At 41.5% G+C, this 13517-nt stretch overlaps 2 protein-coding genes across 3 annotated transcripts; one reads left to right on the forward strand and one right to left on the reverse strand.

Moving 5' to 3' along the window:
• On the reverse strand, nt 1-4796 carry LOC111975946 (uncharacterized). 2 transcript variants are annotated; one of them, XM_024004618.2, is made up of 5 exons: nt 4697-4796; nt 4080-4457; nt 3864-3908; nt 1845-1946; nt 1-627 (listed from the first exon to the last, which is right to left on the reverse strand). In XM_024004618.2, exons 1-5 carry the CDS (start codon nt 4782-4784, stop codon nt 425-427), a joined length of 816 nt encoding a protein of 271 aa, XP_023860386.1. In that variant the 5' UTR covers nt 4785-4796; the 3' UTR covers nt 1-424. The 2 variants fall into 2 exon arrangements, with proteins under 2 accessions (XP_023860386.1, XP_023860385.1); XM_024004617.2 differs by having other exon boundaries at nt 1845-1985.
• Nucleotides 4797-5635: 839 nt separating this feature from the next.
• Nucleotides 5636-13427, forward strand: LOC111975518 (fibronectin type III and SPRY domain-containing protein 1). Its single transcript, XM_024003821.2, has 12 exons — nt 5636-5804; nt 6783-6878; nt 7063-7194; nt 7825-7926; nt 8251-8273; nt 8720-8841; nt 9013-9222; nt 10932-11030; nt 11150-11303; nt 11395-11729; nt 12071-12159; nt 12275-13427. Exons 1-12 carry the CDS (start codon nt 5790-5792, stop codon nt 12383-12385), a joined length of 1488 nt encoding a protein of 495 aa, XP_023859589.1. The 5' UTR covers nt 5636-5789; the 3' UTR covers nt 12386-13427.
• Nucleotides 13428-13517: the final 90 nt, after the last annotated feature.

Here is a 13517-nt window from a genome sequence, read left to right on the forward strand (position 1 = left end):
TATTAAAATATGGAATTTAATTAATGCACTATTAACAGCTGTAGATATTTCCTTCAAGCCCACAGTGTGTTGTCCAGTCTTTTTACAAAGGCTACTGATACAATATACTGTAAATTCCAGAAAATAGCACTTATTTTCCTTATTGCTAAATTACGCTTTATAGAACTTGAAGAACTTTAAATGACCCTGAGCATAATATTTACACAACAATAATTTCTCCGAATTTAGTAGGCTACCATGGCATGCCAATTGCTGGAGAATTAATCAACAGCAGTCCCCGAAAGAAAACATACTAAAGTGATAGCTCATGTAATAGAACAGGATAGGACCAAGTCAGACTACACTCACAAAACACGAGATAACAAATTATTTGCTGACATAGTTTCAGTAGAGGAAATATGATTAATTGGAARCATAAAAAGTCTTAGAATTTTAGGCTGTATTTGCTGTCATGGGCCCTGGCTGGAGTTGGGGTCCTGACATGTTCGCTGTAATGGGCTGTGGCTGGGGTCCTGGTGTGTTTTAAAGGAGAAGGAATCTTCTGGTTGTCRATCTGTATTCCTGGATGCAGAGAGGGCTGTTTTATTGCAGATCTTGGTGGAGGCATATTCGAATAGATAGGATTTTCTGGAAATACACAAGAGAAAAAAATACTCCAAAGTCATTGTCACACCAACAAATATTCACATCTGATTAACTGTCCTTGCTCAGCAGCCTGCACTGTCAAGAAGGTCGTAGACTGGGCAGAAAGGACAAGACACAGCTGAGAAGCTACAAAGAATGAACCTGAGATGTTCCCCTATCCTTCGTCGCTCTGTCTCACAGCTTCTAACCACATACCACCTGCTCTCTCATTCAACGAGCAGACCTCACTTTGTGAAAATGAGCTGCTCTGTAAATGAGTGCACAAGGCTTGCTGTTTTTTCATGTCTCTCTCTCTCTTATTCTCTCTCTCTCAGTGCTATGATACAGTTGAAGTCGGAAGTTTACATACACATAGGTTGGAGTCATTAAAACTCGTTTTTCAACCACTCCACAAATTTCTTGTTAACAAACTATAGCTTTGGCAAGTCGGTTAGGACATCTGCTTTGTGCATGACACAAGTAATTTTTCCAACAATTGTTTACAGACAGATTAACACACTTATAATTCACTGTATCACAATTCCAGTGGGTCAGAAGTTTACATACACTAAGTTGACTATGCCTTTAAACAGCTTGGAAAATTCCAGAAAATTATGTTGTTGCTTTAGAAGCTTCTGGTAGGCTAATTGACATCATTTGAGTCAATTGAAGGTGTACCTGTGGATGTATTTCAAGGCCTACCTTCAAACTTAGTGCCTCTTTTGATTGACATCATGGGAAAATCAAAAGAAATCAGCCAAGACCTCAGAAAAAATGGCAGACCTCCACAAGTCTGGTTCATCGTTGGGAGCAATTGAAAGAAATAAAAGCTGAAATAAATCATTCTCTCTGCTATTATTCTGAATTTTCACATTCTTAAAATAAAGTGGTGATCCTAACTGACCTAAGACAGGGATTTTCTACTAGGATTAAATGTCAGGAATTGTGAAAAACTGAGTATTTGGCTAAGGTGTATGTAAACTTCCGACTTCAACTGTATATATATTACAGAGCTTTCTTTCATCTGTTTCATATGCATTTCGCTACACTCGCAATAACATCTGCTTAACATGTGTCTGTGACCAATAAAATTTGATTTGATCATCCTCCCCCTCTACAAACTACTCCTCTCTGCTTTAGGTCACAAGATCTGGTTTGAAATTAAGTTCAAAGTATGTATACTAGGTAAATATATTTTTGGAACAAAAACTGTCTTGTACCTCTGCTCTTGCATTCCCTTCGTTGTAGTAAGATCCAGATGACCACTAGCAGTGTGACAAGTATGGCACTCACTGCTCCCACTGCTACCCACAGCCTCCAGTCTACAAGCAGACCCCGATTGGAAGGGCGAGACAAAGTTACTGATTGGAGGGTGAGGAGGGGGTWAACACCAGTTATTTCATTCGACATCTTCTCACCCACAAACACACACATTAGTGGTGTGCAGGTTAGCTGTTTGTTCACCCTTACCCATCCGCAATAGCTAATAACACTACCGCAATCGCCCAATTATATGTAAAGTGAAAATCTGAGGCCCGCACACGATCCTAACCCGCTAATATAGAAAATGCGCTGTCAAAGATAGCAGTTTTTTTTTTTTTACAGTTGGGGCCAGATTTTTTTGCCTGATTTAGATAGGCTTCTGCTTATAATTTCTGACATTTTGGTAGATTATTTGTTAGTCAACTTCTCTTCTGTCATTATATGCTACCCTAAAAGACTAAATAAACCCTTGCTCACCAGAATAATGTCATAAATAGATAGAATTAATGCTTCAATCTAGTCAATCTGGTCTCAGAACATTTGTATATTATTTTGTACATAAATCCYAGACAGTCCATTTAGTAGGATATGTTACATTTCTTATGGATGTATTATTTTGTGTATGTCCATCACCCATTTCSTATGATATGTTACAAATTATAATTCATATTATATGTTACGAATTTGAAAAACGTACAATATGTTATGAATTTGCAAAACATAGTATATGTTACGATTTGCAAAACATATATGTTATGGATTCTAGCTACGTGGCTAGGTGGCTAACATTAGCTAGCTGGCTAACATTAGCAAGTCTAGGGTTAGGGGTTTGGGTTAAGGTTAGTGTTAAGCCTAGGAGTTAGGCTAATTGGTTATGGTTAGGGTTAGGGGAAGGGTTAGCTAAAAGGGTTCAAGTTAGGGTTAGCGAAAAGGGTTAATGTTAGGGGAAGTGTTAGCTAACATGCTAAGTAGTTGCAAAGTAGCAAAAAAGTAGTATGTAGTTGCAAAGTTGCTAATTAACTAAAATGCTTAAGTTGTCCGTGATGAGATTCAAACTCACAACCTTTTTTATAATGCAAACGTCTAGCAACTCAAAGGTTCCGAGTTTGAATCTCATCACGGACATCTTTAGAATTTTAGCTAATTAGCAACTTTTCAACTACCTACACATTTTTTTCTACTTTGCAACTACTTAGCATGTTAGCTAATCCTAACCCTAACCCTCCCAACTTTTGTTTTTGCCTTAACCACACCTCTTATGTAACCATACCAAATGTAACATATCATACTAATTTGAGTGTCCCAGATTTACATTTACTACGTTATGTCAAGTCTATGAGTCCAGGTTGATCTAGTTGACAAACAGCAAAGTTCTCTGTGATCTCTGCTTCTTTCAAGGAGCAAAGATGGTTAGGGACCAGGAAGAAAATGCAATAACAAAAAAAKCTAAAAAACAGTCTTGTGACTGTCGAATTTGTATAGCGCAACCATCACACAATCATCTCATAACATGCTATCATCCTCTTTTACCACTTCACCAAATCTTTCCCAAACATTTATTTTCTGGGTCTCCCTTCTCTTTATTTTAAATGTTCCATTTCGCAGCTTTTCTCTTACTGAATTTAACTTTTTTTTTTGCCTTGATGGATCGACGTCAACTTTTTCTGCCTGTTCCCAAAAGCATTTGGCGATTGGCATGTAGGCTATTTCACATATACAGTTAGTTTCTAAAGCTTAGGCTTATGCACTAATGCCAGGTAACCTAAAATAATGAAATAAAAGCCTCAATGAAATTGCACAATAATTATACATTTATGGATTTTTAAGGTATTGTTTTCTCTTTATTCAACCCGCCCAATATTTTATGACCCTAAATCTGCCCGCGATGACTGCAGGTTGAGTCAACCCGCGCATCACACACACACACACACACTCACATACACACAGTGAAAACGCCTATGGTTTGGAGGATTTACCTGTCATCAATGGAGTATAAGTGGTACTTTTCATCTGGTTGTCCGCTGCAATAGAAAGACCATAATGAGGTTTTTTGAATATTTACAGTATATCATTCAGTAACAATCGTAGTGCTGCTACTGACGATACTGTTGTAAGACTCATCATCATAACATTTCTAAACATTTCACAGAGACTGATGAATGAGATAAAAATGGATTCCCTTCTCTACTTACATATATTAACTTGAGTTCCCTTGCTACATGCTTGTTGAAGGACGGGAATCTCTACTGAGACTTGGCAAAAGTACCATCCACTGTTATTGTATGTGACATCTTTAAGAATGAATCTGGACCAACTCTTTCTAGATTCTTTAGATACATGACCCCCAGCATCCAGCTTCACAGTTTTGTCAGCCGAATGGGTACTGCTGTTCAGCAGTGTATTGGAGCTGCAGCTTGAGAGGCCAGTTGGGCTGAAATACCAGTTCACCGTGACACGAGTTTGGGGCATAAAACTGCAGTTCAGGGTAAGAGAGGAACCAAGATGAACTTCCACTGTCCTTGGTGGCTGATCCAGGATCACAGTGCTCAGACCAGGCTTCACCAACGTTCCTGTCGCAAGAGAATGCACACAATTGAGGGATTAGTTGTTTGATTATTTAGAAGCAAACAAGAGATTGTGTGAGTACAGATCAGGGAAAAAGCTAAGGAAAATCAATGAGCTATGAATATAATTGCAAAAAGCAAATGCAAATGTTTGTATGACCATAAAGGTTAAATAAATAAATAATTATATAGTCAAATTTAAACCATGTATTGATGAGTTGAAGAGCAAGGAATAGTAATCCTACCTATAAGAAACAGCAAGAGGGTCACTTTTCTCCAGATGCCCATTTTATGGCTGAATGGTGGGCTTCTTAGTGTGTCCCCACATGTCATAGCTACAGTACCTTCCTGAGTGAGATGAGGAAGGACTCTATATGTGTGGGTGGAAGGAAGTGCTCAACATTTACCACATACTGAAACCAGACATTGAGGGGTGATGGGGGATGCACATATAACTACAAAGAGTGGTAGACTACATTAAAAACAACATTTGCTGAGTTACTAAACTCTACACACATAGTTGTCTTGCAGTCACATGTGTCCTCAAACGTTGGTACTGTAGGTGTGCACTGTGCAATTCAAGGGCATATTGTAAGTATGGCTCAGAGAAACTGGAAGGGCTTCCGAGAGTTTTGGGGTTTTGGTCCAAACGTGTCAACTCACTTCGCCACTACAATCATTCTAGAATATCCGTGTGACTTTCGGTCATAAAACAATACTAAGATCAAATAGCCATGCAAAGTTTCTGATTTAAATAGTTTATCAGCTTGGAGTGTCATGAACAATGAAGTAAGAAGATGAACCCACACAGAATGTGTATAATGTGATAATGAGTAAACAACATTGATGACACATTGTGTCTTTTCCTTTTCATTAAAATGTGTCACTTCTTATGGTAGGGAGAAGAAAGGGGTCAAACACAGGACAGGCAGCTTACTAAACCATGAAAAACCTCACGTGTTATGTAATCTATTTGGTGGAAACCCTGAGGGTAAACTAAAGAATACCATTTAGCATATGAAATAGGCCTTTTAAATTAATTATCATTTGCATTTTCTCCATAGCTGCTTTTCATTTACAAAGGAAAACGCATAGCCTTCACCCCCAGAAACAGACTGGAAACAATGTTTCACATAAAAACGACAATACCCAGAGTTCTCTACTGCGTCTGCGCAATACACACTACGGCCCTAGGCGTTGGACGAAAGATGCAATGCAGTCCGGCAGCATCAGTACCAGCCCAGTAGAGTGTGCTGCAAATAAACCAAAAATAGGGGACGGCGACGAATAGCCTTTATAATTACTGATACACCGGTACCGGTTTCTTGGTCTGGCAAGATGGGAGATCAGAAGGTAGGATATAAGTGGACGAACAGGTGTTTTGTGTTTGCTGCGGTCGCAGGGCGTACAAAGAGAGGGGAGTAGCGCGAAGCACCGGGACTTTGTTGCTGTTATATATCTTTGGATTGTATTCTGTCCTTTTAATACAACGTTGTATGTTTACATATTTTAGTTGATTTAAAAGACGATGCGTATTTCGCGGAGGCGCGTCGTCATAAAGATTTGCAGTACATCAAACATTCGATGCACATGAGCATCACTTTCCGCCAAGAAGACTCCAATTCGTGCGCGAGAAAAACTGCGACTAACGAGGTCTCAGAATAGTCTTTATTGATTTAACTTGTAAATGCATACCAGTCCAAGACACATTAACAGCTGTCTGTTTTTAGTTTTGACCGATTTGCAATAAGTGTAGTGTGTGTCGCATTATCCCTATTATTGGGGCCTGGCGCATAGCCTCTCGCAGGAAGGAGCATATTAAATGCTTCTTGGGCTGGGAGTGTATGATTCTATAAACCTGACGGGCGTGGGACTGGACTGTGGAAATGTTTAACATAATTTGCCTAGATCTTCTTAAATCAGTATCATATTGAATTTAGCTTGGCTGCTGCAGAGATAGGGTACCCATGGTGCCTAGTGTATTATGATGGGTTAAACCTAACCACTGGAGAGGAGACACATTATTAAATGATGGATGCGTATCCTTATGGTTATGTAGCAAGATGCCGCCCTTGTCACAATTTACACAGAAGTGGAAATTACTGGGAAGAGATTCGGGGACTAAGTAGCCTACTAACCATTTATGATTCATCCTTACTTCTTTAAATGTACGCTAGTATTGTTAGGAGTCACTACTGATGTGTTYTCTTGAAGCAAGGCATCTCAAGGAAATGTTATATTCTGCGTATTGAGAACTTGGTCCAATGTGATATGTAATAATGTTCTCTCTAATATATTCTTAGGCTTAATAAGCTTTTGTATGTTGTTAAGGAATCGCTTCGTAAGATCACCACCACCCTGGCCCTGAAGAATGAGGAGATTACAAACTTCATTTGCTGTCAGAAACAGAGCCTGGCGAACCTGGAGGTATTGTACAACGTGTCTGGATGTTCTAACATTAAGATGACAGCCTGACAGTAGGATATGTGCACAACACAATAGACACATGGTTTTATGAATTTGGCATGGCGTGGCATACTAGTCAGACGGACTGGCTGGATGTACATGGTATCTATCAGTGCACTGATTCCTTCTCTATTGACCCCTGCAGGGTAACTCCAGCCGTGTCCAGGAGGACCTGGAGACAGAGTTCAGCTCCCTCCACTCAGTACTGGACGATATAAAGGACAGCATGGTCACCAGGATCAAACAGGAGAGGGCCAGCCGCACCTATGAGCTACAGGTCAGTTCAGCTTTATTGGGCTTTTACTGGATAAGGGCTTTACAGGCTTTTGCTTTGCATTTTCTTGAGCTTTCAAGATTTCAGTCATCAACATTCAACATTGGAACAATATTTTGATGACTTCTCCAGGCTATCCGATCATAAGATCAGCTTATGATCAATGTAGCGTGACTCATTCTCAGGCTCACAATTTGGGTGAACTTTTTGTGAAGACCGATTCAGAGTTGCTATGAAAGAAATGTTGCCATGAAAGGCTGTGTGTGTTGGGGTTCGCAACGTTATTATTCCTAGAGGATTATTGTGTCTGTGTATAATCCTGCTTTATCTCTTAGCCTCTGACTGTCAGTCAGTCAGACAAAGCCACGGCAGGGGCAGCTTTGTAATGACATCACTACACTGCATCCTTCTGTGCTTGATTATGTGAGTGGGTAGCCAAACGGATATATTGTACAGTTTCCAGTAGGTTAACTGAAAAAGAAAGTGATTCAAAGCTATTCAACCCAAATAACTTTTCTTATGAACTTTTCCTCTGATGGAAAGAAACAATACAGCATAGAAGACATTCATTATATTGAAAGGAAACAGTGTCTGGACTGTGATTAGATATATCATGCATGCTCTCTCTCTCAGAGTCAGCTGAGTGCATGCTCCAAAGCCCTGGAGAGTTCCGAGGAGCTTTTGGAGGTAGCCAATCAGACTCTCTGCTCCTCGGAAGCAGACGACTTCACTCAGGTAACGGTTGGCAAAATTTTCTACAACCTAACTTTCATTTACATATTTTGGCATTGGTATTTAGCGTGAGGATATCCATAATGGTTCATAATGGTTTTAGTGGCATGACTGTTGGTTTAACACAGTTACTACGTGTTTCTTATCTTTATTTACATTTATTGTAAAGCAGTACAGTATGTTGATCTGATGTGGTTCGTGGTGATGTGTGTCAACTTATTAACACAGATGTGTTGTTTTTATTGTAAGGATGTGGCTGCAACTCAGTTCTCTGTTTGTCCGTATCTCCTTCATTTCCTTTTCCTTTCCCTCTCTGCTTCTCTCCAGGCGGCCAAAGACATTAAGGATAGGTATAGTACATTGCTGCCCATTTCTCAGAGTATCTTCTTAACTCCCTAACCATCTGCTCACCCACATGCTTTCCAACAAAATATAGATTCGATACAATCACTCTGTAGCACGCTCTTTCATCACCACTCTGGCATTTCATCTCCGCCTTTTCTCCCTCACCTCACCTGTCCTCTCTGTCTCAAACATGTGTCAGTCCCTCATGGCACATGCACCAGTCTATCCCCTCTCTGGCAGTGTCAGTTTAGCTTGTATGTTTTGTGTATGTCAGTTCGGGATTCATTAATGTTTTTGTGAGTAGTTAGTATGGTATTTTAGCTCTGTGTAGTGATTAGTTATAGTAGTACTACAGTACAACACTCACTAACTAATGTGTCCCGTCAGTTCTTCAGTGGGTTGAATAATGAGGCATGTCTCATTCTCTGTGTTTTTGTTTGTGGGAGAGCAGTGTGACAATGGCCCCAGCCTTCCGTTTGTCGCTGAAAGCCAAAGCCACTGACAGCATGAGTCACATGATGGTGGACTTCACCCAAGAGAGGGAGATGCTGCAGGCCATCAAGTTCCTCCCAGGTCAGTCTGTGAACTGTCATGTCTTTAAGAACTGAACTTTGTAGTTAATATGAATTGGGGTTTTTGAAATACAATACTGCTGCCATGTATGTGTACAGTTAGTTTGTCTTTCACTTGTGGCTGGTAGTCACATATGAGTAGGACAATAAACCTAATCTCTCTCTTCCCCAGTGCCTGCGACCCCAGAGATTCTGGTGTCAGAGTGCCAGGTGTGTGACAACACGGTGACGGTACAGTGGGCTCTGCCTGAGCCCGACAACAAGATAGACCACTATGACCTGGAACACCGCCGCACCAACCATGAGGGGCAGCCCCACGCCCGAGAGGACTACCCATGGATGGTAGTGGAGGGCATCCGCGAGACCGAGTACACCCTTACAGGTAAGAGTTGACTCGAGAAGAGAAGTAACGGTTAGAGTTATGGCTAGGGTTAGGGTTGAACCGGAATGTGCACATGAAACTAGGATTAATGTTAGAAATAGGATTATGTTTAGGATTAGGTTTGAGCCAGGGTGTGAACATAAAGCTAGGGTTAGGGTTGAGCCAGGTTGTGGACAATAAACTACAGTGAGCTCCGAAAGTATTGGGACAGTGACAATTTTGTTGTTGTTTTGGCTCTGTACTCCAGCAGTTCCGATTTGATTACTATGAGGTTAAACTGCAGAATGTCAGCTTTAATTTGAGGGTATTTTCATCCATATCGGGTGAACTGTTTAGAAATTACAGCACTTTTTGTACATATTCCTCCCATTATAGGGAACCAAAAGTATCGGGACAAATTCACTTATGTGTATTAAAGTAGTCAAAAGTTCAGTATTTGGTCCCATATTCCTAACACACTATGATTATTAGATCAAGATTGTGATTCTACAAACTTGTTGGATGCATTTGCAGATTATTTTGTGCCCAATAGAAATGAATGGTAAATAATGTTTTGTGTTATTTTGGACTCACTTTTATTGTAAATAGGAATATAATATGTTTCTAAACACTTCTTTTTATTTTTTTGCCGCTTTTTCTCCCCAATTTCGTGGTATCCAATTGGAAGTCACAGTCTTGTCTCATCGCTGCAACTCCCGTATGGACTCGGGAGAGGCGAAGGTCGAGAGCCATGTGTCCTCCGAAACAAAACCCAACCAAGCCGCACTGCTTCTTGACCCAATGCCCACTTAACCCGGAAGCCAGCCACACCAATGTGTCAGAGGAAACACTGTGCACCTGGCAACCGTGTCAGCGTGCACTGCACCCAGCCCGCCACAGGAGTCGCTAGTGTGCGATGGGACAAGGACATCCCTGTCGATCCCTCCCCTAACCCGGACGACGCTGGGCTAATTGTCGCCGCCCCATGGGTCTCCCGGTCGCAGCCGGCTGCGACAGAGCCTGGACTCGAACCCAGAATCTAAGCTGCGCCACTCGGGAGGCATTTCTAAACACTTCTACCTACATTAATGTGGAGGCTACCATGATTATGGACAGTCCCGAATGAATCGTGAATAATGATGAGTGACAAAGTTACAGACACACAAATATCATACCCCCAAGACATGCTAACTTCTCACCATTACAATAACAGTTTAGCATTTTTGGGGGTGGGGGTGATTTTTGTATGTCTGTAACTTTCTCACTCATCATTATTCACAATTTCATTCAGGACTATCCATGATCATGGTAGCATCCATATTAATATAGAAGTGTTTAGAAACACTCTATTCATATTTACAATAAAATTGATACAATACATTATTTAAGTGTATTCATCCCAATACTTTTGGTCCCCTAATATGGAGGGACTATGTAATTTCAAAACAGTTCACTTGATATGGATGAAAATACCCTCAAATTAAAGCTGACAGTTTGCAATTTAACCCCATAGTCATTGTATCATTCCAAATCAAAAGTGCTGGAGTACAGAGCCAGAAAAAATAACAAATGTGTCACTGTCCCAATACTTTTGGGGTAGAGGGTAGTATGAAAAAAGGCCTGTCTTTGGATGCTGTAGCCTAGGAATAATACAGTGACTCTAATTTACCAACTGTAATTATCAAGTAGCCATCATATTCATTATCATTGTTATTATTATGTATTTTCAGGGCTTCGCTTCGACACACACTACATGACGTTCCGTGTGAAGGCGTGTAACAAGGCTGTGGCAGGAGAGTTCTCTGAGCTTGTAACACTGGAGACACATGGTGAGTGAACTGAACATAGTCTTCCACAGGGAGAATGTATGTAGCTGATTGTCCTTAATGTCCTAATGATGTCAAGATAAGAATGAGTCAGAAAACACTCTCTCCACCTCTCCTTGCAGCTTTCCTGTTCAAGCTGGATGCAGGCTCGGCTCATCAGAACCTGAAGGTGGAGGACCTCAGTGTGGAGTGGGACAGCTGCGGGGGGAAGGTTGTCCAGGACATCCGCAAGGACAAGAACAGAACCAACCAATCTCCAATGCACTCACCTGCCAGGTCAGAAACACTTTCTGACAAATCCTTTGTGCACACTTAACAGTGTATAGAATGAAAGTCGATATTCAACTTTGGTGGCCTCCTCTCCTAGGACAGCCATGAATTCACCTAAGAGAGTGCCATCTGCTCGGGTCGGCAGAGACCGATTCACGGCTGAATCCTACACTGTACTGGGAGACACTTTTATCGACGCAGGCCAGCAGTATTGGGAGGTGCGTTTCGATAAGGAAAGCAAAGCGTTCGCTGTGGGCTTGGCCCTGAGGAACCTGGGCCGCTTTGACCAGCTGGGGAAGAGCAATGCATCATGGTGCATCCACCTGAACAACTGGCTGCAGCAGAGCCTCACAGCCAAGCACAACAACAAGGCCCGCACCCTGGACTGTCCCATCCCGGACCGCATAGGGGTCTACTGCAACTACGAGGAGGGTGAGATGGATCTCCTGTTCCCATTGTAGTAGGTTTCCTCCATCCAGTTAGCATCACTTAACTCACTGACATACAGCACGTTGTTATCTCTACTTCATTCAATTGGTCTGAATTAAGGATTGGACCAGGAATGGGTTGGGTAATGTAATCAAATGAACACTAGTGAGTGGCTGCAGTCTGTATCTAGTCTGGAAGACACATTTCAGTTGAATGCATTCAGTTGTACCACTGACTAGGTATCCCCCTTTCCACTCTGTGTTCCTTAGCTATGCTGCTGTATCAAATTTCAAGTTGCGTTAGAGTACTGGGACATTCGTGACATTACCTTTCTCTCCATCCAGGTGCACTGTCTTTCTACAATGCCAGAACCAAGACACTGATGCACACTTTTAGAACCAAGTTCACACAGCCTGTCATACCAGCCTTCTCGGTGAGGAACTTAGATTTTTGGGTGGCTCACAGAGCAAAAAAGTTATGAAACCACTACTGGTATCTTAGATAAATCCTGCCTGTGAGTTAAGCATGTGCTCTATCTCCCCCTACAGGTGTGGAATGGGAGTTTCTCAGTGCAGACGGGTCTGCAGGTGCCCAGTGCTGTGCAGAGCAGCCAGAGGAAGAACAGTGGTACCAGCAGCTCCAACACCAGCCTCACCTAGACCCAGCCAGAACCAACCGCTGCAGCAGAACTTTACCCCATTCAGGCTGTGTGGTGGTAGGAGCTCAAACTGGTCCCAGCGCTGCCGCTGCTCACCCAAACCCCCACAATACACACCACACCTGCCTGGGGTGATGGGTCCTACTCTGCCTGATCCCAATCAGCTCACTACACTCCCAGACAGGTGCCCTCATCAAGGTATCAGGAGTGAATCATAAAGTAATTTAATTCATATCCCTAATTCAACAAAGGCCAAATGAAGATAAACCAGTTACCAATATATTAGGAGCTAGACACAATATATGTTAATATTTCAATGCAACAGACAGACCCCAATGCAACTAAAAACAGTCCCTATAACGTGGTTGTAGTACAGTAGTCATTAATACATACTGAATGTATGGATCCTCTGCCTCTTATTTTGCTAGTTGTTTCTCAGTACAGAAGCACCTAATTTACCTGTATAACCCAAATAACTTTTGCTACAAACGACCTGCTTACAGTCTTAAGTAGTTTATTGCTACTTAATGTATTGAATTCTTAAATCACCAGCAGCTGTGTGGACCAGTGGAGACACAGATGGAAATACAGTACTGCTGATTGGATTTTGYGGAAGGGTTGGTATGGGTCAGAGGGTCTGAATATTGTATTCTAACATGTGTCGCCCTGACTTGTCACCGTTTAATCACCACCTGAAGTGAGGAGAGAAACCATTTTATGAGCTGGGTGAGGACTACCTGGAAGAGAGACATTCTGAGATGTTGTTGCTGCAAGTGTTTACCGATGTTACCACCAGTCCTTATTCATGTCACCTGATGTCGAAACCCAGTGCTGGGGTGCTATTATTTTAAATATTGTCTACATTTTTGTCATGTTGATGGTACGCATCATATGAATATAACCTGCAATGCTTTAAAGCTTCCACTGGAGAATATGTTTTACTTCACAGGTTAAAACATTTGACAATGTAAATATGTTCCTTTAATTTTTACACTACAGTATGTATGTCTGTCACACACAGTTAATAAAGCAGTAAGACAGCCCTGTGTTTCTCTCAGTTGGTACATTGAGGACCAGAAGTAAATTTCAGAATTCAAGACTACTACATTTTCAAAGATATCAGATCAACTCTG

This window comes from Salvelinus sp. IW2-2015, linkage group LG16 (genome assembly GCF_002910315.2).
Source record: "Salvelinus sp. IW2-2015 linkage group LG16, ASM291031v2, whole genome shotgun sequence".
NCBI lineage: Eukaryota > Metazoa > Chordata > Actinopteri > Salmoniformes > Salmonidae > Salvelinus > Salvelinus sp. IW2-2015.

Excerpts from the sequence above, each read along its gene's own strand:
- LOC111975518 (XM_024003821.2), top strand. Across the intron at positions 11,304-11,394 it reads CCAATGCACTCACCTGCCAG|GACAGCCATGAATTCACCTA; the intron begins GTCAGAAACACT and ends CTCCTCTCCTAG. Across the intron at positions 11,730-12,070 it reads CTACTGCAACTACGAGGAGG|GTGCACTGTCTTTCTACAAT; the intron begins GTGAGATGGATC and ends CTCTCCATCCAG.